Raw genomic sequence first — 23442 nt, 5'->3', positions numbered from 1 at the left:
TTTACAATATATCTATATAAATATGCATACCGTGTCATCCATATCCTCTTTTTTCGGATAGGTTCAGACAAACAGGTGGATTCAGGTTGAGGATTGCAATAAGCGTGTTCCTTTTTGGGGAAAAAAATCCCATTCACTGGGACACTCATGAAGATTCTCTCTTTCTCCCTTATCATAATCCGATCGATTGGTATGTGGGTCTCCTTCGCAGGTAGTGTTTTTAATACCTGTCACATACCAAGACATTGTTCACTCGGAGAAGCTAACGAGCTCAAAGTCGAGCACCAAATTGGTACCGACAAGACGGTGTGGGGTGGCTGTTTGAGTAGTTCGTCGACGGAACATCTGTCTCGACTGAAATGTAAGTCACTGTAAGTTAGTAGAATACGTCACTTGGAATTTACTGCGCCGAACACAAGTAGTAGTGAATAAGGGCCACTAATCCCAGAAATAACGAGTAGATCAAGTGCAGCAGAACCAAATTCGATGTGCTTTGAGATCCGTGCCAACAACAAGATCCAGAGGGGCGCCTCATCGAAACCGCAAGGAGAGATGGGGCCCGCTCCCTGAACCGCGTTCAAGTTGATGTACCGGAGATTCTCCTGCCCCTAGGAGGACCTGCCAAGTAGCCTCGGAGCGACGTGGAAATGACCTCGCTTGTGGGCCCCGGTTGCTAAAGCTAGCAAGTATCATCCCTTCACTTTCGTTCTAAGAATTGGCCAATGAGATAAAGCAAAGTGTTCTGGGTACAAACTCCGGGTCCAAAATTTTGCGTATCCGACGCGACTGAGGTCCACCGCTCAAGTGCCGAGGAATACGTATACGGCCGTATCCCGTATGCATACGGCCGCGCCGTCGTATGCGGTTCTTCTGGTTCGGTCCTCCTTCCCCCCATTTCTTCTCGCTTCGCCCCCCACCACCCTATATCTGCTCTCCTTGCGAACCCAGAGCCGAATCCTTCTCTTCTTCACGCCCCCAGTCCCTCTTCCCCTCTTCATCCAAGCCCTCTCCGTGTTGGAGATTCGACCGCTTCGTCCCATGGAGGCGTACGAGGGCGGCGGCGGGATCGGGGGGAAGTTCCCGAAGCGCCCCTTCCGGCGGGCCCCCGCGACTCCGTACGAGCGGCCTCCTTCTGCCGTGCGGCCCGCTCGCGGCCACGCCGCGGAGACTCGGGGAAACGGGTGGCTGTCCAAGCTCGTGGACCCCGCCTCCCGGATCATCGCCTGGAGCGCCTCCCGCCTCTTCTCCTCCTCCGTTTTCCAGAAGCGGCTAGGTCCTCCACCGGCTGCTGCGTCACGTATGGTCTTTCCCCTTTTTTCTTGCTCTTTTCCTTGGTTGCCTCGTCCTCAGATCTCTCGATTAGGGTTCTTGTGTTTAGGGTTTTTGTTCGGATTTTGCTGTTTTCTTGGATTTGTAGTGTTTTTGTTCATTGTGATTGACCAGCAAGTTTCCTATTTTCTTAGAAGTGCCTGTTCTGGATGCAAACCGTCTTCTTTGTTCGGGTACTTGATCTCTTGCATTATGCTTCGATCACCTTGGAACTTGGTGGCGTTGTTGTATCAACAAAGATGGAATTTTTGAAGAAATATGGATTGCCAAGTCCTCGTTTAGCTTTTAGGATATTTTGGTAGCTTCTATTAGCGTACTCTGTAGAGTTCTTTTTGTATGTATACGGTAGATGGACTGCGATTTTTGCTTGATGAAAGTTCGCAAACATGTTCTCCTTGGTCTTATATGTTTCTGACTTAAGTTATTTTGCAAGACTAATACCGTTTTCTTGTAGTATTCTATTAAGCGGCTGGCTTTTCAGTAACCTTGTCTTGTTTCTTTTATGCCTCTGATGCTCTACCTCTTGCGTATGATAGCCCATGTAGGTTCTAGTTTGTCATTATATTTCATTGCCAATTCTACGTTTGAGCCTTTTTTTGGTTCTCTGGAGAATCTGCAGTTTCTTTATCATCATTTTCTGTTCTCATTTTCATGATAAATTCTAATTTCCAACATGTTATAAGACGTGTGTTTTGTGGGGGCATCAAACAATTTTCACAGATATATGTCAATTTAACTAGAGTCAACTTAGTACTTAGTTTTGCTGTGAAAACTATGTACAGCCCAGGTGTAGAAACTAGCTCATATAATCATAGAAAGAGAATTCTGCTTAGTTCGTGCATCCAATGGTCGTTATACTTGGATCAGGTTAGACTTCTGTCTTTGATGTATATCTCTGGGTGTGTTGTGATGAACTAAGTGAACAATTTCACAAGATCATGTTTGACTAACTGCGTCAACTGGAGAATTACCTGTATGGAAAATTTATCAGTTCATCAATTCATCATATGATGTTCGATGCAATAGCTGACTTAATTTTTCATCATGCTTTAGTCTATAACTAGTCACTCTCGACATAAGTCTTCGCTTGCTACTAAATTTTTAAAAGAGTTGCCTTGTGGAAAATGATAGGCATATTCTACAGTTTAACTGAATAAGAATCTTCTCTATGATCTGGACTTGAGTAAGAAAATGAATGTAAAAATTACCTTGGTTGTGGTGAACTTTGTCCTTAAGAGACAGTAGCTACAATGAAGGAACCATTTATTAAGATGGGTTGTGTCCAGAATGCTTTTCTAGCAATTGTTGACAAACCTTGACTTCCTTTATAAAAAGTATGTCATTGAGTTAGAAGGATGGTCCAATTGCATTTGGCATCATTGGTTCAATCCATAATAAGAACAAATATGGTAAAAGCAGAGAGAAAAGACAGATTCCTATATAATACATAATTATCGATAGGAATTCAAGGCCTAAGCAAACTATGCAATCCCAATATACTGCAATTCTTGTGTTAATGGAATTGCAAACTGTGATAATCTTAAAAACTATACATACCATGCAAGTTGTGTGGTTTTGGTCAGGTCAATACCTGTGATATACCAATTTGGACTCATTTGGTAATCGAATATCTGATCTCAAAGTAGCTTGAATTGGGCAACCTCTGTTATGAAATAACTTTTGACCCAAAGGCTAAACTGCAATATCTGCGGTTAGGTAGTCTTCTCTGCATCTATATAGGATTTTAATTATGAGTCATCTGTCAGATAAGGCATGATTAGGTTGAGGTGATAACTTTAGCTTTAACTATGTGTCATTCGGTTCACTCGTTAGTCTTATTAATCACATCAACTTATGTTCAAATTGGTCAGATCGTGGACTTTGAACCTGAATAAACTTTTGAATCAAGATGAACGCGAGTCCATCTGCCTCTGCCTGAAGCTTGGAAAAATCAATTTGAAGCGCTTCCCCCTTTTTTCTTTCATCCAATGTCTTCTCGTGCCTTCTCTCTGTGTTTGATCCTAATATACTTCTATCTTCTGAAGATTATAATTGTACTGTACTTTGTGTATTGTCATTGCATACTTTCATATTGCAAAAAGAAATATTCTGACTTTACTTCTGGAATGTGCAAATTATTGTCATTTGTTTACCTGAATATTATAAAGAGAATAAGTATTTTTTTCATCAAAATATTCTACTTACAATCTAAACCTTTTCTCCTTCATGTGGAGTCTAATAAAGTCAAATTTAAAACCGAGAATGTTCTAATCTTATGATGTACTAGAAAAAAGGTGTTAAGTCTCAACGATTTAAAAAGGCGCTCGGGCGCTCGCCTAGGCGCTCGGGCGAGGCGAGGCGAGGCCCGAGTGCCTCGCTAATCTCCCAGGCGGCGCGCTTCAAACAGGCGCCGCCTGGGCGCTCGCCCGAGCCCAGGCGTTGGGCGCTTCGAGCGAGCGCCTGGGTTAACCAAGGCGACCGAACCAGGATTTTAGCTCTGGTTCGGTCCTGGTTCGATCTCCGATGGTTAGTTGGTTCAATCGAACCAACTAAAACTGCTATAAGTGACAACCGAACCCTAACCCACGCCATTGCTGCTCCTGATCCCGCTGCTCGCCGATGTCGCTGCTCGCAAATGCTGCCGCTATCGCTGCTCGCAAACGCCGTCGCTGTCGTCGCTCGCGCCTCCCGCTGCTCGTCGCTCCTGCTCCCGCTCCCGCTCTTGCTCTTGCTGCTGCTCGCCGTTGTCGTTGCTCGTAAACGCTGTCGTCGCTCACGCCTCCCGCTGCTTGCCGCTGTTGCTGCCGCTGTCGTCGCTCGCCGCTGCCGTTGCCTCCTTACACTCCGCTGCTGCTACCGCTTCCTCTTTTCTCAGTCAGCAGGCTCAGCACCCCCTTACACTTCCTTCTTATCATTCTGTTAACAGTATACAGTATACTGTTAATATTGTTAGGTTTATTTGAAATTATTAATTTTCAATACTGTTAATAGATTTGCTTAATTTAATAGCATATTTTAATTTAAAATTTTAAATAATTATATTTATTAATTATATTATATATTTTTATATTTTAGCGTCTTGCTTCGCTCGGGCGAGCGCCTAGCGCCTCGGGCGTTTTTGGACTTTGGCGCTTTTTGGTGCCTAGCGGTTTTTAAATTACCGTTAAGTCTAAAGGCCAAAGTAAACCAATGTGACAACTAGTAAGCACATTTTCAACCCAAATTCTATTGATGCTCTCTGTATTGTATCTTCTTTCATGGTGGTGGAACGAAGCTGTTTATAATTACTTTTGGTATTAAAGTTCAGTTCTAATGAATGATTTATTGCTGTTGACGATTGTGAATGCCAATATTTTATAGGAGAAAGATAATAAATGCTTCCATGTTTATTTTTTTGGTTTCATTATTGTGAGTTGCAAGGATAGGTTCTATACTGCTCTTGGTGCTTACATTTGTCATCTTTGTTCATCTATATTATTCATCCATCCCAAGGTATCATTTCCAACATTTCTGTGGGGCAGGCCATACACATTAAGTACATCCTGTACATGTATTATAATTGAGTTACTAATAGATCCTCATCTGTCTCTTCTGTTGTTTCGGTTCCATGCCTCCTGAATAGAACTCTAGGTAAAGAAGGAGAGAATGCAAGGTCACCAGATGTTCTTTGTGGTTTTTCATTGGTTTAACTGTTTGAGTACTTTATTTTTATAAGAGGAAGGGGATCTATTGAATTGAAAGCTTTCAGCACCGAAAACGTCTATTTTGATAGATACCCATAGCATGTTGATCAATTAAATGCTTGTAGATGGCATTCTTCATTCTTTTTTCTGGTAGAAGGCATTCTTCATTCTAGGTTGATATGATCTATGTAACAAGCTTTTACCCAGTGGTAGTTATTTCATTCCTGGAATAACGGTAATAGTTAGTTGCTTTAGTGATTCTGTTATCTTCTATATGCATTTTGGATTTAGAGGGTCATTCTTGATTTTATCTACACTGATAGTTGATTTCCACATATTTTAAATGTTAATTTGTTGTTTTTATGATTTTTGATTTATTCTTTTTTATGTTGTCATCATCTAATACTTTGTATCTTGCATTTTTCGATTAAGCTAGCTGGAAAACATATACATATTTAGTGTCCACCATAGCCGCAATATGCATATGATGTTTTATTTCAACAAATTTATTGTCAAATGCATTTTTTTTTTTGCAGAAGCAACTGCTAAATCTATGGAAGAAGTCTCCGAAGAACATTGTACTGTAAGAAAATTAAACAACTCGATTTTTTAGATATTAATTGAGATATTTTTGTGTACTAACCCACGTTTTTTGTTGCAATACTTCCATTAGCATTTTATGATTAAATTTAAGCTTGTTTCCAATTAGTTTTGATCTATATCTCTTCTGTCAGGAGTTGCTGTAAAGAATGTTAAATTCTATTATCATTAAATAAGTAGCTTTGACGTCATGATTATGACCACTTGCTTTGTTTTTTTTCAGTTTGCCTTTAAGGTTCTTTTTGAGTAATAGCAATTGCTTTACCAAGCTTGAGTTATGACGTGCTGTATTAGGTTAAAAAATTTTCCTCCGACTTTCCACCGACATATTCAATGTGCAAAACTAACATCTTTGTGTTTCCTTAATACTAAATTTTCCATGTACTTTGAGATGTGTTCGATGTGGCCTTGTTTTTGTTGTCTCTTCAAGTCACTTGTCTTTATTGGATATAACCATACATGCGTGTGCAGTGATCGTTGATCTCCTTGTGGGCTATATGCTACTAAGTGTGGTGTCACCAGGGTTTTGAATTTTATTGCATGAGGGCATGCCAGTGACGTGTGTACCAACCATAATAAATTGGCACTGGTTGGCACATGTTGGCATGCCCTTGGCACAGGTCAGCACAGTACAGAACAGCACCACTTGCAGCTGAACTTCATGATTTTGATGAAGTGGATAGGATATTTTTTAATACTACTTTTTAGTGATTGGTGTAATTGTTGAATTTTGCATCTTTGAGTTCATTTCAGTTGTTATGCGCTTATGCTTCATATGATAAATTTTAGTTGCTACTTGCTGTTCAGAATGCATGGTTACTATGTAGTTTTTTTTTGTTAAATTGACGTCGATTTGTGAAATTGAGCTTCTGGATCTTTCTGCATAACATATTATCTTTTGTTGTATTTTATTCAATAACCTGTTATGTTCTATGACTTTACAAAGTTTTATTTACAGAAATCATTGCAAGAAGTGCAAGAACAACATCTTAATGTTGGAAATAATATAAATAGTTGTCCTAATGCTGGTGGCGCTCAACATGGAACCAATTCTTGTGTTGATGGAGTTCTTGATCTCGAGCAACTACTGAAACAGAAAACTTTTACGAGGAAAGTATCTGCAATTTGGAACTGTCATTAAACACAGTTTGTTCATATTTTGGTGGAAGTAATTACTTTCAAAGTTCATTCATGTTGTTGCTAGATGCTGTGTGAATTATAAGCAATGATATCTCTCATGATACAACCACCACCATGTATCAATATCACTCTCATTTGACAAATGCATATGTTGTCTTTTCCAGGGATCTATTTAGTGATACAACATTTGTTGTTATCCTAATTTTACATTCACAAGTAATAATCAACCTAATTATCATAACTATTTTCTTCATATTGTATACTCTATGAACTTCTCCTGTCTCTTGTTTTCTCCTGTTATTCTTACAAAAATTAGTCACTAATATGACAGGATTGAGTTTGATCGCATGACTCAATTGTTACGTTCAAGAACTGTAGAGCCAAGTACACCAGAAGTGGCTGTCAATTCTGGGAATAAAGAAATGGCAAATGTTCTATATCAAGCAAATAACAAGCAGCAGTGTGCTATTGAACCAACTCGTATACAACCAGCATCAAGTTATTATAAAAACGATAAGGAAGTTGTTTCAGAACAAGAAAAAAGGGGCATCATTGGGTTAAATGGAAATGATGCAACTCCAGTCAATTTGATTGTAAGATATTTGTTCTTTGCTTCTCTTTCTAGGCACATGTCATAATCAATGCAAAGGATCATTTGAAATGCTGAAGTTGAAGCTTGTTTAGATTATTTCATCTGCTGCTGCAAACAACTTGCACTTTGTTGTGAATTCATGCTGCCTAGGTATTTTGTTTTGAAAATGCCATCCAGTTAAATTGAATCCTTCTGTAGTAGTTACAGATATGATGGACATACGGGAATGCTGCAGAAAATACGGATATGATCAAGAATATCCAGTTGCTCGCTTATTTTGCAGTCTGCTGGACACTTTTTTTTTTGCCATAGTCTTATTTCCTTCTCAATTCTTACTTGCATGATTTGTGATTTTCTTTCTAAAATTTTCAAATTTAAAAGTTTATTGATTCTTCCTAAAGATGTAATTAATTGTGCATGTGCTTTTACTTGTTAACTAGTCTTGTATGGTTCACAACAAGCTTTTCTAGTCCAGTACTGCATTGGAGAACAATGTTAGATTGTTTCATGCTCTATAAATGCAAACCGTAGCTTTAAAAAGGGCTTCTTAACTTTAACTGAACATAAGTCAAAATAAATCATTTGGTAGGTTAATTTTTCCCATTTCAAATTGATATTCAGTTCAAGTGAACCATGTATGAATAACTAATTTTAGCTGTTAATCTGAAGCTGTAGTTATCTTGCATTACAGGTTCCCAAGGAAGAAGCTGCCTTACCAACAGAAATTGCTAAGGCATATATGAGATCAAGGCCTTTTAAAGTATCTCCTGCAAATCTAAGCGGGCAAAATAAATTATTTCGTGAAGATAAAGCTTTGCCAAGTGGTACACCATATGGAAATAAAATTTCTGATCGTCCAATGGCATTGAGATCTGCAGTCTGCATTTCTGGACCTCCTGAAACTAAACCGAACAGCTATATAAGTCCAAAACTAAATGGCAGATCAGCAATTTATAAGATGTCTCGTTCTCCATACTTCAAGCCCCATTTGATGGTAGGCATAGATGCCACTATATTCATATTTCTTATTTGTGTCACTGAGAAATATTGTGTCCCATTTCATAGAATCTTATTTGCTGTTGCTTTAGGGTGACAAGTTGTTGATGGATGGCTATGGTGGCCCCTCTTCATCAAGTCAATCAATGTCCACAAATATTATACATCCTGGTGGCAGACAGGTATCAGTCTTTTGCAGATATTGCTTGCATTTTGATGGCTTGTAGTAGCTAGGAAGGTTTTGGAATGCAGACCTGATGCTAATATATGTGCCCTATCAAATGGGTACATTACAGTAAGTACACCAAAAACAATAATTGGTTGATAGTAGTACTTGGTCAGTTTGCTGTGGTAGTGGTATACCACTATCCAATCGGATTGGTACTTCTTGGCAGTACAATCGGTGTACCATGAAGCTTCAAACATGGGTTTTGGTTTGATTAGTGATTTTTTCACGGTAGAGATCAATAGCAAGATAAATCCATGTCACCATCAGCCCAATAGTTGGTCCTTTACAGCTTGCTATTTGATCTTACAACAACTACACTTTCAAATCCTCTTCTGTAACCAAACAAGAACACTTTACTCTTTTCATTTTGTTGTTTGGGTGAATTACTATTGTATTTTAGGTAAAAAATGTCATGTTATAAAGCAGTAGGTTCTACATGCAGACACTGAATTTTGTTAATATTGTAATGATTAACTGTTACCATTGATATGCTAGCAAATACACCTGGGCCGTGGCTGTCTCCTAGTAATTTTGTGGCCTGACATTCATGTTCATATCTTATATGTCATATAACTACAATTTGTTGGTCGTGTTCAATAAATTAATATAGGTACTTCTTTCTGTATTACCTGGCAGATGCTAAAAAGGAGGAGCTCAGTTTTGGATGATGATATTGGATCCTTTGGTCCAACTCGTAGGACCCGACAAAAGTCTAATTTGATGTCTCCATTGAAAAGCTCATACTCATCAGTGGGACATTTTCTGCCTTCTTCCTCAACTCATGTTGATCGAGGTTCTATAATTCCTAGGCAAAAGCTTTACCACCTGAATGAACAGAAGAACAATCATGCAGAGTCACAAGCTTCAGAAAATGGTGGGATGCCTATTGTTCCTGTTCCACTGCAGTCCAGTGAGATGGCTAGGAAAATATTACAGCAGCTTGATAAACTGGCCCCATCTCCAAAAGAGAAATCATCTAAACTGAAAATTGATACCAATGACTCGCCACATATGTTAACTCAGAACATGCTGGGTGGGCGGGCTCTCAAAAGCATGGAGGAAATTGATACATCTAAATTTTTGAATGTGCAAGTGAATGGCGGTTTGGAAGCTGCCAGTGATTCACACCAAGAAGGATATGCCATCTCTCATAAGAAAGACGAGACTGAAGAAAATGCTTACACAAAGCATGCTGTTAAAGGGGTTCAAGTTATATCTACAGCCTCTATTCTCAAGAAACCTAATTTAGTTGGCACAGAGGCCAAGCCTACTGTGACATCGGCTAATGTTGCTGTTATTCCAGGTGCCGATACTATTTTCACACGAAAGAAACCTTCCTTTCAGATGAGTGCTCCTGAGGTACATAACCATTACTGTATTCTGAATAAATTTCATGTGATTATTTCGGAATGTATTTGGGTAATCCATATCAGAGGATAACAATATGTTTTGTGCCTTATCTCTTTGTGTTTAAGGATCTCGACATGTTGGATGACGACAGTTATAATATAAAGAATTCTTCTAGTCCAACTATTATTGTTGATAATAAATCAGAGTCGATCTCGGAGGTCGAGAGTCTCGAGACTACACATGTTGCAAAAACTAATTTGGAGAAATCTGTAGAATCTTCCTCTATTGGTATGCATGTGTCTACAGCGATATTGGACAGAGATCCCCAGAAGATCAACAATTGTTCAGGTACCGATAAAAGGGATGGATTCCCTTTTCCTGCTGTACCTGCTTCCAATTCTTTCAAATTACCATCAGTTTGTCCTATGTTAGTCACATCGCTTGAGAAATCAGCTACACAGAATGAGGAAGTTTCTGCTTCTACAAGTAAAATTGTCTTGAATACTCGTTCATTTGGATCTCCTTCAACTTATGCTGATTCTAGTGTCTCGAAATTTGCTGTGAGGTTAGTCTTCTTTTTTATCATTCAGAGTTTGTCTTCGAAGTAACGTTCATTTTTCGTTACATCAATATCTGAAAGTTCATATAACACAGCAAGCAAATATTTCCAATGTTAAGCACATTGGGTAATGATCACAACTTTTGAACTCATTGAGTAATGATCATAACTTTTGAACTTGTTTTCTTCCTAAATCCTTTTGGCCACATTTGAAAGCATTGAAGAAACAAGGTTACTAGCCACAAAGCTTTGTTCGATTGGTATGGCAACATAATGCCCTTAAAATAGATAGAGGGTACATGAGACAACTAACCATTTGAAGTCTGGGAATAGGTCATTCTAGCCAGTTGAATTGTTCTCAGTTGAAGGTTTTAGAAGGATTTTACAAGAAAAGGATCAAATTAACCATGATCCTCTTAGTTTCATGGGGAAGATGGAATAAAATGGTCAGTTAAATGGATTTTCTTGGGAAATCATAACAAAATTTGCTTTTACGTAACTGAACAGTGAGGACAGGAATTCTCCATGCTATGTTTCTAGTTTTCAATTATTAGACTATGCTGACCATATCATGCTTATCTGACTTCATAATGATGAAACACTAGCTACTTCTGGAGAAGTATTTTATTGCCTAGATTTATTCTGTATTATTGACATTATCGTATATTGCTCGAAAGGATTCTTTGTTTTGCCTCCTTACATGGTTGAGTTGGTGGTGTTATTACTATTATACTGTTTTAGTGGTCATTCTTGTCTTGAATCTTCTTATATATCTCTGACAAAATTTGTCATCTGCAAGCACTTATTTTATTCATGCCTTTGTTTTTTGTTTGCAAGGAAGAAAAAAGTTACTGTTGTGTTCTTGCTGTACATGATGTTGGCTGAGTATATTCACAGTTATTAATTCCTATTTTTAATTATTGGAAAATTAATAATAGAAAATTATTACAAAACTAAAACATATCTGAGGATGTAGTATTGTTTAACCATGCTATCGATTTCCTTCTACATTTATATTTTTTCTATTTGTAACTATTATGTAGAGTCCGTAGCTTCTAACTCAGACTATATGGTTGGTGTTTAGTAATGCTACCACAACAGATGTATTAGAAGGCTCAAATTCAGGTGAAGTTGGTAAAACCATGAAAGGTGGAGACTCGTTCAATGCATGTGGAAGTGCTGCATCCTCAGGCTTGTCAACTTTAACTAGCTCAGGCATAAACGTTTTTGGAGTTTCAACAACTTCTAAACTAAATGATGAAGCTGCTTCTTTGACCTCAACCACATCCTTGGTTCCTGATGCTTCAGGCATGGCATCGGATTCTTCGTGTCCATCAGGTTTCTCTACCAGCATCAGCACGATGCCTAGTCCTTCAATTGCTGTCTCACATGCTGCACCTGCTTTGTCGACGATCTCCTCATTCCAGTTCAATACTTGTGGTTCTCTTGGTGCTTCTAGTCCAGTTATTTCGTCAACAGAAAAATGTGGGCCAGCCAACTTGATTGAGTCTGATAAGTCGTCCACTTTCAGCATAAGCAGCTCCGCCACTCTGGGTACATCTGCTGCAACATCAGTATCTGTGAGCATGATCAATAGCTCATCTGCTCTGCCCGTATCACCGTTGTTTAGTACAGCCAGTGATTTTTTGGCTGGGTCGACGTCTTCGTCTTTCTCAACTTCATCGTCTGGACTCTTCAGTTTTGGTGCATCATCACAGTCTAGTGGTGCCAACTCATTGATTTTTAGTAACAATCCTCAAAACTTGACAAAATCTGGTGACACAGCTGGATCTACTTTTAGCACTCAGCTAGCAGTGTCTGGAACAGGGATGTCAAATCCGTTGCCAAGCTCATCTGGTACATTTGGTTCATCAACTCCGGTGCCAATATTTGGTTCAAGTGGCACTTTCTCATCAGGTTCTGCAAGCTCATCGTTTGGTTTCTCAACTGCTACCAAACCTCTTTGTTCAAGTTCTAGCTTCTCTTTTTCCTCTGTTACTGGATCATCTTCCAACTCCGGCAGCATTAGTACATTTGTGCCAGCAACAAATTTTGGTTCGAGTTCCAGCTTTCCTTTTTCCGGTGCTACTGTTTCCTCTCTAGGTGCTGGCAACAGCAACTCCCTTGCATCAACTCCACCTTTTGGTTCAAGCAGCTTTTCCTTTTCAACAGGTGGTACTTTGTCGACCAAGTTTGGTGACAACGATTCCTCTGTAGGAGGTACAGGCATTGCCCTGTTCAGTTCCAGTTCCCAATCATCCCAGTCATCAGTGTCTGGCTCCACTTTTGGCTCGACAACTTCTTCCCCAGCTACAGGGTTTCCATTTGCATCAGCTCCTTCAGGAAGTTCACCTTTCACGTTTGGTGCATCAGTGCCAGCATTTTCATTCACTTCAATTGGAAACACAAATTCATCAACTTCTTCTGCACAGCCTGTGTTTGGAGTGCCAAATCAGATAGCTAGTTTGAATTCACCTGGAAATGATCAGATGAATGTTGAGGATAGCATGGCTGATGATCCTGCCCAGTCCTCTATTCCTCCAGCAGCGACATTTGGACAGCCCAATTTACTTGCATCCTCGAACTTCATGTTCGGTGCCCCAGCTACTCCTGGTGGGCTATCAACCTTTCAATTTGGCAGCCAGCAGAATAGTTTCATTCCTCAGAGCCAGTCTCCATTCCAACAGTCTGGAAATGCAGATTTTGCAGGAGGAAGCTTTTCTCTGGGAAGTAGCGGGGGTGAGAAATCTGGTCGAAGAATCGTGAGAGTAAGACGAGATAAGCACAGGAAAAAGTAAGAAGAGCTAAGAAAATGATATAATTAAGATGCATTTGCGGTTCTTGCTTGTTAGATTTTGCTTATTATTTGATAGCAAAGAATTCTTAAGGAAAGAAGTGCTATATGTCTCCATCAAAGTGCATGATCTCTGGAACGTGGGCGAATTGTCCTTGGCATTGAAATTTCAGAACACTTGAGACTTCACCCTTTTCTTTAGCATATTATGGTTTTCCAGCTTTCTTCAGCCTATATTGTTGCAGTTTTGGTTTAGTGGTAGACAGCATGCAGGACTGTTGCACTTTGGACTGTTGTCAAGGATAAGCTTCTGCTGTTGGTATGCTTGTATTAATAATTGTATTGTTGAAGTCCCAACATAATTTTTGATGTAATCTGTATCACATCCTGGCAATTTTGGCTTGTGAGAATTGAAGATTTGTAGTCTTATTTTACATTCTATGATTACTATTGAACGAATGTTATGTTTTTGCCAAAAGATTCACATGGTCTACTGCCTCTGGCATCATCACCCATCAAACACCAACAAAAGCAAATAAAGTTGTATTTTTTTTTCTGCAAGGGCTTGACAAATTAATTCATTTTGAATTTCTAAGTTCAATCTTTATTCTTGTGCATATTCTGTTGAAGGCTTATTTTAAAATTTCACAAACCATAGCTAAGTTGAAGGATATCCTGTTGTGTTCTTATCATCATCGTAGTTGATTTTTTTTGTTTGGATAGATAGCTTTCAGAAAGATCATCATTTTTGGTGCTAATTCATGCATACATGTCTTTTAGTTGTATTTTATGTTTTTTCTTCAAGTCTCATATGTAAAGAATTTTAACTGTATGGTCAATGTCATGTACAGATACAATTCATGCTATGGTTTTACGATTAGGATTCCTGGTATTTTTAATTTGCATTTGGTTATGGTGGATGAGAATATGTGTGTCTTCTACAGTAAAGTATTAGCGTATGGATGGCACAAACTAACTTGGATTGAATCGATTATATGAAGCTAGTCTTGCAAGCCTTAGTGAATGAACCATGACATCTGGATAGTCCTGTACAACCATGAATTTTGTTGGAGACATCCAAGATATGTTAATCAGATGTTAAGTGACAATTGAAACAATGTACTGAGAAGTCAACATTCTGCTTCATGTGGCTTCATTACAGGCACCTGTTTTGGAGATAGAAGTTCAAAATATATTTTGTTGTTCCTCTCTTTTCTGTCTGATTGCCAAATATGACTCATGCTGTTTCGCATGTCGAGATCTATCGACACTTCAATGATCAAGTTTGTCAGATGCTGGATATGTCACAGGTTTAATTATTCCGAGTTTGTGTGAAACTGATTGACATTATAGCTGGTAGTATGTATTTGCGCCTGTAAAAGGCTGAATTTCCTTATTTTTGTAACATATAGCTGAAACTGTGAATCTGAGCATGATCTGTGCAAAGCTTCTTGTTACATGGACCAGAAGACTGATTTCTGTGACTCTAATTGCTCCTGCATCAAGGTACATGAAGTATAGTGAGATGGGAGCATCTTGATCTCTTCCTTGCACAAGGCCTGTGTGATCAATTTCCGGTTGTTGTGGCTAAAATTACTTGAACATCTTGTCATCTTGCCTGCCTGCTGGAGTTGGCTGTTGCAATCATAAGTTGGAAGACCATGTTCAGGTTTGATGGTTCTGATTTTGTGTGATTGGCTATTGAAATTTGGAGGTGGTGGCATTTAATTGACTGTATAATCAAGATTCCAGGTTCTTTTCCATCCAAATTGTAATTGTTTCATTTACCTGAAGGATGAATCTTACGAGACCCTGGTGATATCTGAATCAAGATCTGTGATGCCCTGAGCAATAATTTCCTCTCTCTTAAAGGGATTGTATTGCTAACTATAATTAATACTTGTTCAATGTCATGCTGATGTGATGGAAAAATGTTGTATGGTAGTAAGAAAAGAAGGGTTGTTTCTGCTGATATTGCAAGTAAAGGTGGTTGTTTCTGCCCATGGTGATGCTGGCTGGAAGATGAAGTAATATGAGACAAGATGGTGTGTAGCTTAATACAGAAGCATGAGCTTGAGGGAGATGGAAATCAAGGTTTTATTTGCCTGGCCATTTGTTTTCATGAAGCTTTTAGTCTTTTAGTGCCTCCCATATTGCATGTGACTGGTGAAATCGCTACAAATTGTTGTTTCTTTTGTGTTCTTCATGATCAATTTTCTGGTTGTCGTTCCTGAGGAAGCTCACAGGTTTTTGTTTAGGATGAGGATTTGAATCATCACTCGAGTAAATCATACTAATTACTTGAGTTTTATTATTTTTGTTTTGTTATTATTCATGTGATTCAAGAACACAATATCGACTTTTCTATATCGATTGATGATTGGGGTTTTATATGGTTGATTAATCTCAAGTCAAAAATAAAAATAAATATTTTCTATTTACTAAGACGAAGTATTTAGATTAATCATACGGCGCCTTTAAATTAGGGCTCTTTGGCGGCAGAGATCGGTCTGCCTCCTCCTGTGCTGCTTTACGCGCAGCTTCTCCTCTCGGTTCTGCTCCTTGATGGCTCCACCATTAGAGCCCACGGGAGACGAGCGGCAGCTGCTGCAGGCGGAGGAAGGAGAAGTAGTGGCTGGAGAAGAAGAGAACAAAGACGCGGAGTGGTGCTACCAGTGGCCGGTCTTCAGATTCGACCGAGCCCCGCGCAGGCTCTACCACTTCCGCCAGCAGTTCCGGGCGGGAGAAAGCCCTAGCGGCAACTTCTTGAAAGGGGTGAAGTGGTCGCCCGACGGCTCCTGCTTCCTCACCAGCTCCGACGACGACACCCTCCGCCTTTTTTACTTGTGGGTGCCCTCACACTCTCCTGATCGGGTTCGATTTGTTCGGATTTCCGTCTTGTCATTGTTGCCTTTTTCTTGTTCCCTCTCCGATCAGACCGGAGGATGCGTTCACCGATCGTGCGGAGTGTACTGGTGCTGAGATTGATGGACCGGGTATGGATGCACCCTCAGGACGTGATCGATGAATTTACCTTTGTATTCTTCTCTTGAATTGATGTTGCTTGGTACTTCTTGGAGCAGATTCATACGTTTCTAGTCTCACTGTGGGCGAGGCTGAGACCGTCTATGACTACTGTTGGTTCCCTTACATGTCTGCATCAGGTGTTTGTCTCGCTTACTAGCGGAATATTCAAGTGCAGTTGTTGTTTCTAAAGATTTTTGTGACGTGAAGAGATTCAAGGAGATCATAATTGAAGTTTCATTTGCAGATCCTGCAACCTGTGTATTTGCAAGTACAACACGCGACCATCCGATCCATCTATGGGATGCCAATTCTGGTCAGGTGCTTACCAGCTATGAGGATAGGGATTTGCTCTTCTGATCCATTTATGCAAAAATAACATGTATATTGCTCTACTTTGGTTGTTTTCTGTTGATAATGCCAGCTACGTTGCACCTATAGAGCGTACGATGCCATGGATGAGATAACAGCTGCCCTTTCTGTTTCTTTCAACACATCCGGATCCAAGTATAAAAAACACATCAAGTGCCCTTTTTTCCTTTGTCTATGTGTCACCATGTTATAATCAACTTTAATTCACATTCTGAGATGTTATTTGGTTACCATGCACTGCCAACGTGTTTTTGCCTACATGTTTGGAGAACAATTATATTATATTCATATAAATGGACTAACTTGTTATGCTAATGCTCTCACTTGTCAAGAATTTAGATGATAAAGAATTGCCTTGGAAACTGCAGTTACTCCATCCACATTGTGTAAGATATGTTGCTTTAGGTACACAAGTAGGGATATTTTCATGAACTTAAAAGAGTACTTATGTTAGGGCTACATGACTACCCATTATCATTGTGGACATTCAAAGAAGATACTGGATTAATTGGCTTATCTGATGAAACACTAATATAAGGAAAAGACAGGGTTATTGAAGAATCATGGAAGAATTTATGGAAAGCATGTGGGCCAATCCATTGCGGTGTGAGGAGAGGTAGAGACAAACCCAAAAAAAAACTTTACTACAATCAAGGGAAATTGATTTTACTGCTCTTTGTTTGGATAAGATATTGCCCGAAACTAGCTTAATGCGTGGAAAAGATTGATGTAGCTGACCCAATGGCAAACCAAAAAAATTTCTTCATTAGACGCAATGGAAATAGATTTTATGCTCTTAGTTTGACTAGTAATATTGCTCTAAACTAGCTCAATGGAGGTAAAAGATTGGCATATCTGACCCAAATAATTGGACATTATGGTTTCTTCTTGTAGTTCTTGTTGAACACCCAAGACTAGTTTAAGCTATATACAGTCTTTGTATTGATTTCAAATGCAGCAAACATTGTGGTTGGCTTCACTTGTGCAATTTTTTCAATGATATAAACTTTAAAAAAATTAACTAGAATTATTGGTTTTCATCTCTGAACAGTATGTTAATCATATGATCATGAAGCACTGCAATCTGCATCCTGGTTTTAGTCCATATGAGAATAATTTCATTCACCCTCTGACAGACAGATTTCTTTGTTTTGTAGGCTTTTCGCTGGATATAATAAATTTTTAAGAGTTTTTGATGTACATCGCCCTGGACGTGAGTTCCAGCAGCATTCTCTGCTTAAAGGAAATGATGGTCCTTCAGGTAGTTATTCTTGTATTTTAATGTTTTCTAGATCAGAAGTAGTGTCTTCAGATTGTAGTTTTGGTGGAGATTAGCATGCATACTGTAATCGTTTCAAGTTATCTTGTTTTGCTATATGGTATTATATGCATATATTTATAGACATTCGATACTTGTGTTAACTGGTTAATAATCTTTCTGCATTATACATAAGTTTTTTGGGTCTATTTGTCTTAATTCTCGAGGTGTTAACTTTTTGCCTTGTAAATTTTTCTCAAATTGGCATTGATTAAATTTTTTGTTATTCTAGGTATTGTATCTTCTATAGCCTTTTCTCCTACTCACATTGGGATGGTTGCTATTGGCTCTTATAGCCAGACGACTGCAATTTACTCGGAGGATAATATGGAGCTGTTGTATGTTTTACATGGCCAATTAGGGGGTGTTACACAGGTTAGTGGGACTCTCTCCTTATATTAAACCTTTGTGACAACCGTTAATGGCAGTTTATATTTTCAGGTATTGTTCTCAAAAGATGGAAATTATCTTTATACAGGAGGGCGGAAGGTATGTTGAGGCTGACAATTTCCAGTTACCAACTATTATTGTACTGGTGAAATATGTCCAGCCGCATCCAACTCATTTGTTATAGTTAATAAAAAAGCAGTGATCCTATTTTGATGGATCCTAATCCCATTCGTCAGGTTTTCCCATGTCTATTGGACTAAAGTATGTACTTCAGAGCATCTTAGCTTGTTTATTGGTTCCACTTACACCTATCAATCATCTTTCAATGCTTCTCTATGTACCATGTTTTTACAGTGTTAAGCAATTTACCAGTTCAGTTGATTCTTTACAGAAAGGTTCCAATTTTCTATTGTACTTCATGCGACACATTATTAAAATGGGAAAAGATTGACCAGTCCATTTCATGGATGATGATTGTCTAATAGGATGTGAGATTAATCAAGTGTCACAGATAACCTGAAGCTGCTTGGTCAGTTATTCATGTCTGGGATTCTAGCTTGTACAATGCATGCATACTGAACTTGATTGATTGGCTATTTACTTGAGTGTAGTTACAATTCCTTCTCTTGATAAAACAGTTTTAATCTTTCTTAATGTTTGTATAACATTTTATGGATCTTAGTTGCTATAGGGAACATGTTATGTTGATACTTTTGAAGCAAGCTCTTGCTCCTTTTTTTGTCATAATGTGTAAGCATGTTTTTTGAATGATGACAAGTCCTACTGTAGTGCACAGATAATTTGCATCACAAAACCATTTTTTTTCCTATATAGTTGACAATTTGGTCCCAATTTTTCTTAAGATGTTGTCATCCTTTGGTCACGATGTACAATCTATGAGATGACCACCATGTTGAAACTGAACTATTGGTCATTAGAATCCCCTATATCATCACCATTTAAGCATAACAAATTGGATTCTGACCGAAAAAATGAAAGTTACAAATTATAACTAGAATCTTGGAGCTGTGCATAAGCTAAATTTGGTTCTTCCAAGTGCTACAAAACAATATTTTAGTTCTCTGTAGATCTTTCTCTTTTCTGCCTTCATGACTATCATTTCTATGAATCTTAATATGATACATTGCACCTGTTCACTTGCATGGCATTTGTTGTGGTTTGTGCAATATGTTACCTGAAATGCTAATATTGGATTATTCTTGCTGATAATATGGTCCACATATTTTATTCTGGTAATATTTTGGTGTGAAATGATGTTATTGACATTCCTGTTGCTTTCAGGATCCTTATATATTGTGCTGGGATATACGCAATACCATTGGGATAGTTTACCAGTAAGTTCTTCAATTTTTGTGTTACAATTTCCGTACAAAGAGATTTTACATGTTTGTTGTTAAGATACACTAGGTTCCATGTTTTTCATAAAATTGTGTTAGCTCATTGGATATCAAGAATATGGTAGATGTAGTGGAACCCTAAAACTATCTTCTGGAAATAAATCATTTGAAACATTTCTTTCTTTTGTTCTTTTTGCTCTATTCCTTCCACTCTTCTCATATGAGGAATGCATGCAATTTTCCTTGAATTCAGTGTTATTGTTCTGATATCATAAAGACTATCATGAAGTTCTCACTGGTTCCTCGATCAGACTATACAGATCATCAGAACATACAAACCAGAGAATATCATTTGATATTGAGCCTTGTGGCAGGCACCTTGGTACTGGGGGAGAGGTAGTCTTGCAAGTTTGCTAATAATTTGTTTTATCTCACAAAACCAAATAAACTTAGTTGATTGTACTGTCATGACAGGATGGTCTAGTTCACATTTATGATCTTCAAACTGGGGACTGGGCCGCAAGCTTTCAAGCTGCATCTGGTACACATTTTGTTTATATCTTTTGATTCAGCACTGACTTTTTCTCCATTTGATATCTTGTATATCCTTAACCTTTATTTGTCATTTGATGTTCTTTTCTTTCTAGATACTGTAAATGGTTTCTCATTTCATCCTTCTTTGCCATTGGCTGCATCATCATCTGGGAACCGAAGATTTGATTTGCTAGACAATGTTGAGGAGAAATTAAGCTTGAGTGGTATAAGATATACTGCTTAACTCAGAAGTCTTTCATATTACATATGCAATTACTTGTGTCTCACCATGGTAGTTTGATCTATAATGTTGAATGCCACTGCCCACCTGTACTATTTTTGTTAAAATAAAAGTATATCGAAACAGACATTTTATATGTTTTCAGCTGCTTTCTTTGATAAGATAATTTATATAAGTCTTCGGAGGACCCATTTTAAACTCATCCTTTTGCATGTGTACCCAAAAGCACTTATCTGCCCCTGAAAATGGAAGCTGCATCTGTTCCTAAAAATGTTTGATTTCAGCATTTAAGGCTGCTTTTAGCTTTTCCAATTTGTGCCTTCAAGCTATGCATGGTAGATTTGCTATTTCAGTCTTTTGCAGGGACATATACAAAATTGTTTTAATGGTAGCTTTGTCCATGTATTTATGCTAGGATGGAGGGCAAAGGTCATATAGTTTATTCTTCTTTCCAACATCATTTTTTACCTCCTTTTGTCATCTTGATGCTTATTAATCTAATGGATCGGAGATGTACTATGTGAACAGAAACATAAACCTGATTTGTCTGTTGATGATTAGTAGAAGACCATTATTAATTAAGATATATATTTTTTATACAGCTTTATTTCAATGCAGACGAGTTTTATGAAATATATAATATAATCTTCCAAACTTGTGATTTCACTTATAAAATAACTGTTATGTCAATTTATTACTTAAAAATAACATTAAGTTCAGTCAATATCATCTTACCCAATTTGAGCCAGTAACTAGCATAGCATGATTTCCATCATGAATATACATTTTTAAATACACGAGATGAAACATATGGGTCCATTAGTTGATGAAGATTCACTGATCTAGCTAGACTGTAAGAACTTGTAAAACATATCAAAAGCTAATTACTATGCCTTGAACTTTTAACCAAAAAACTTGACATTCAGATACAACTGTTTCTGAAACTAAAAATACTAGAGAAATATTATTGGTGCTCCTCTGGTAAATCTGATAGAGCATAACAATATGCACATTTCTTGTGCACCAAACTAATGATAGTTTCCTTTCTTTTGGTAAGAATTTAGTATGCTTTTGCCTGCCAACTTTGTCAGTTGATCAACTTAAACCCCATTTGTTGTCTATGTAGGTGACCAGAACTGTGCCTCAGTGTGGTCCTTCTCTGGTTCCCTGGAGTTGGGGCATGATGCAGCTATCACAGATGAAGCATTGGATTCTGGAGATGTATCCCAAGGTCTGGGACTAGTTTAAGAAGAAAACTTGAGCTGCTCCGGTTGAATTGCTATTGTTTGTGCAGATTACACATGAACCTGCTGAAAGACTCTTGCATTCCCATGTTTCCTGTTTGTTGCCCTTGTTCAACAGCATTAGTGTCTTCATCAACTCTTGGCTGACCATTTTTGTTGCTTGTGCCAGAGAATGGAAGGGGAAAACATCCAGTTGGTAGCTTGGATTGAGCCACTGGTTGTTCCATGGTAATGTTACCTTTTTCTGTCTTTGGGATGCCAAGTATCAATTGTCTAAACATGAAATCCTTACTTCTACGTAATGGAGGTCTGAAAAAGAAGTGGTCAATCTGTGTCTTTTGATGTCCATTTAGTTGATCTTGTAAATGCTCTATTAGATTAAAAACATGTTGGTCTAAAGAGATTGCAAAAAATTAGGAGTTGGTTGTGTTGATGTCTTCCTCCTTCCATCGAAATTTGGGGTTAACCTGTGATATGAACAAAAGCTCAAACGTTTTCAATTGTAGTGTGTTATTTCAATGATATGGAAAGTGATGTCTTTGATGGTATAACACCCCTCTTTCCCAAGTCCGTGGGGGGGAATGGTTCCATGTGCTAAATTACAACTCTTATCATTATGATGGATAATTGGCAATATGTGGGTTTTATAGATTTTCAACCGAGATTTTCGATCTTTTTGGATAGTCGGATGGTTGGATTTCTTTTATGTGAGTTGCATGATTTTGTGTTACAATATGGACGACTATTTGTGTTGTTCCTCTTGAGATTAATGCATTGATGATAGGTGCCTTACCGCGTTGGGTTGACTTTTACCTTTTCTACTTAGACCTTCAAGAAATTATTTACGATTTTAAATTAAGCAATGTTTATCTTCTGGAATGAACAGATTACGTTGGAGTTCTGCTGTGTAAGCTTCCAGTTTTCACAATCTGAGGTATAACAAAATTCCTGGGTAGACTGGTTTTGTGAAAAAATTTTTCCCCTTGTTTTCTCTGTATTTTAACCCTCAATATTGCTCCATGTCTTCTCAGATATGATCAGATTATTGTTGAGGAAGACTTTGGTCACATGAAGCTTGCTTCACATTGATAGACTTTTGAGGTTCAGAAAGTTCCCAAGTCCATTTGAAGGCTTCTTCACGATGATGAACAATTAAGTTTGCATTACTGTGAATCATTACCGATAACAAATTGATTTAGAAACAGATCAGTTACAGCTACAGGGCATTGCAAGAGTCAATGCCGAGGATGTCTCAGGTATGTGAGTGCTTCAACCGACGATAGTCAGGTGATGTGTACATTATTATGATTCCAGAAACCCCGGCCGGGCATGACTACATTAAATTGGAACAAAAGAGTTAAAAAGACCAAGTTGACATACCTACAGGCTCGAGGAAGAAGATGATGCTTTGCAGCTTTGATAGAAGAGATATTTATGACTGCTTCCAGTGCCACATTACAGAGGAGAAAAGGACGCTTGCGGTGGCTGTCACTGGTCTTATCCAAAGTCGTGTTCTGTTCCACAGAAACGATCATTTGTTCTCATCACACATGTCAGTATCTGCATCACTGTCTGTCTCGGTCCTTCGTGGGTCCCTTCATGATTGAAGAGAACTCATGTTATTACTAGAGTCAACCCCCATCCATCAACTGCATCGAGCAGTCCCTGAGCCACATTTCCTCGTCTTCA

General features: G+C 38.4%; 2 protein-coding genes across 3 annotated transcripts; both read left to right on the top strand.

Annotated features, from left to right (window-relative positions):
* Positions 1-822: 822 nt before the first annotated feature.
* On the top strand, positions 823-13706 carry LOC135605587 (nuclear pore complex protein NUP1-like). Its single transcript, XM_065095853.1, has 9 exons — positions 823-1297; positions 5549-5595; positions 6571-6724; positions 7086-7345; positions 8036-8338; positions 8433-8522; positions 9206-9928; positions 10045-10484; positions 11563-13706. Exons 1-9 carry the CDS (start codon positions 838-840, stop codon positions 13274-13276), a joined length of 4191 nt encoding a protein of 1396 aa, XP_064951925.1. The 5' UTR covers positions 823-837; the 3' UTR covers positions 13277-13706.
* A 2038-nt stretch (positions 13707-15744) lies between these two features.
* Positions 15745-23402, top strand: LOC135605588 (uncharacterized). Of its 2 annotated transcripts, XR_010484458.1 has the most exons (16): positions 15745-16118; positions 16210-16268; positions 16356-16436; positions 16544-16617; positions 16721-16803; positions 17826-17929; positions 18219-18361; positions 18428-18475; positions 19679-19731; positions 20046-20130; positions 20209-20275; positions 20382-20492; positions 21636-21740; positions 21923-21981; positions 22640-22687; positions 22785-23402. XR_010484458.1 is itself a non-coding variant. In XM_065095855.1 (14 exons), exons 1-14 carry the CDS (start codon positions 15838-15840, stop codon positions 21961-21963), a joined length of 1335 nt encoding a protein of 444 aa, XP_064951927.1. In that variant the 5' UTR covers positions 15745-15837; the 3' UTR covers positions 21964-22411. The 2 variants fall into 2 exon arrangements, 1 of the variants encoding a protein (XP_064951927.1); XM_065095855.1 differs by lacking the exons at positions 22640-22687; positions 22785-23402 and having other exon boundaries at positions 21923-22411.
* Positions 23403-23442: the final 40 nt, after the last annotated feature.

This window comes from Musa acuminata, chromosome BXJ2-2 (assembly GCF_036884655.1).
Source record: "Musa acuminata AAA Group cultivar baxijiao chromosome BXJ2-2, Cavendish_Baxijiao_AAA, whole genome shotgun sequence".
Taxonomy (NCBI): Eukaryota; Viridiplantae; Streptophyta; class Magnoliopsida; order Zingiberales; family Musaceae; genus Musa; species Musa acuminata.
This window is presented reverse-complemented; position numbering and strand designations above follow the sequence as displayed.

Coding starts and splice junctions, on each gene's coding strand:
- LOC135605587 (XM_065095853.1), top strand. CDS start 838: ATGCATACGGCCGCGCCGTCGTATGCGGTTCTTCTGGTTCGGTCCTCC. Junction 5,596..6,570: donor TCTCCGAAGAACATTGTACT/GTAAGAAAATTA, acceptor TTTTATTTACAG/AAATCATTGCAAGAAGTGCA. Junction 8,339..8,432: donor ACTTCAAGCCCCATTTGATG/GTAGGCATAGAT, acceptor CTGTTGCTTTAG/GGTGACAAGTTGTTGATGGA.
- LOC135605588 (XM_065095855.1), top strand. CDS start 15,838: ATGGCTCCACCATTAGAGCCCACGGGAGACGAGCGGCAGCTGCTGCAG. Junction 16,804..17,825: donor TTCAACACATCCGGATCCAA/GTATAAAAAACA, acceptor TTTGTTTTGTAG/GCTTTTCGCTGGATATAATA. Junction 18,476..19,678: donor TTTATACAGGAGGGCGGAAG/GTATGTTGAGGC, acceptor TGTTGCTTTCAG/GATCCTTATATATTGTGCTG.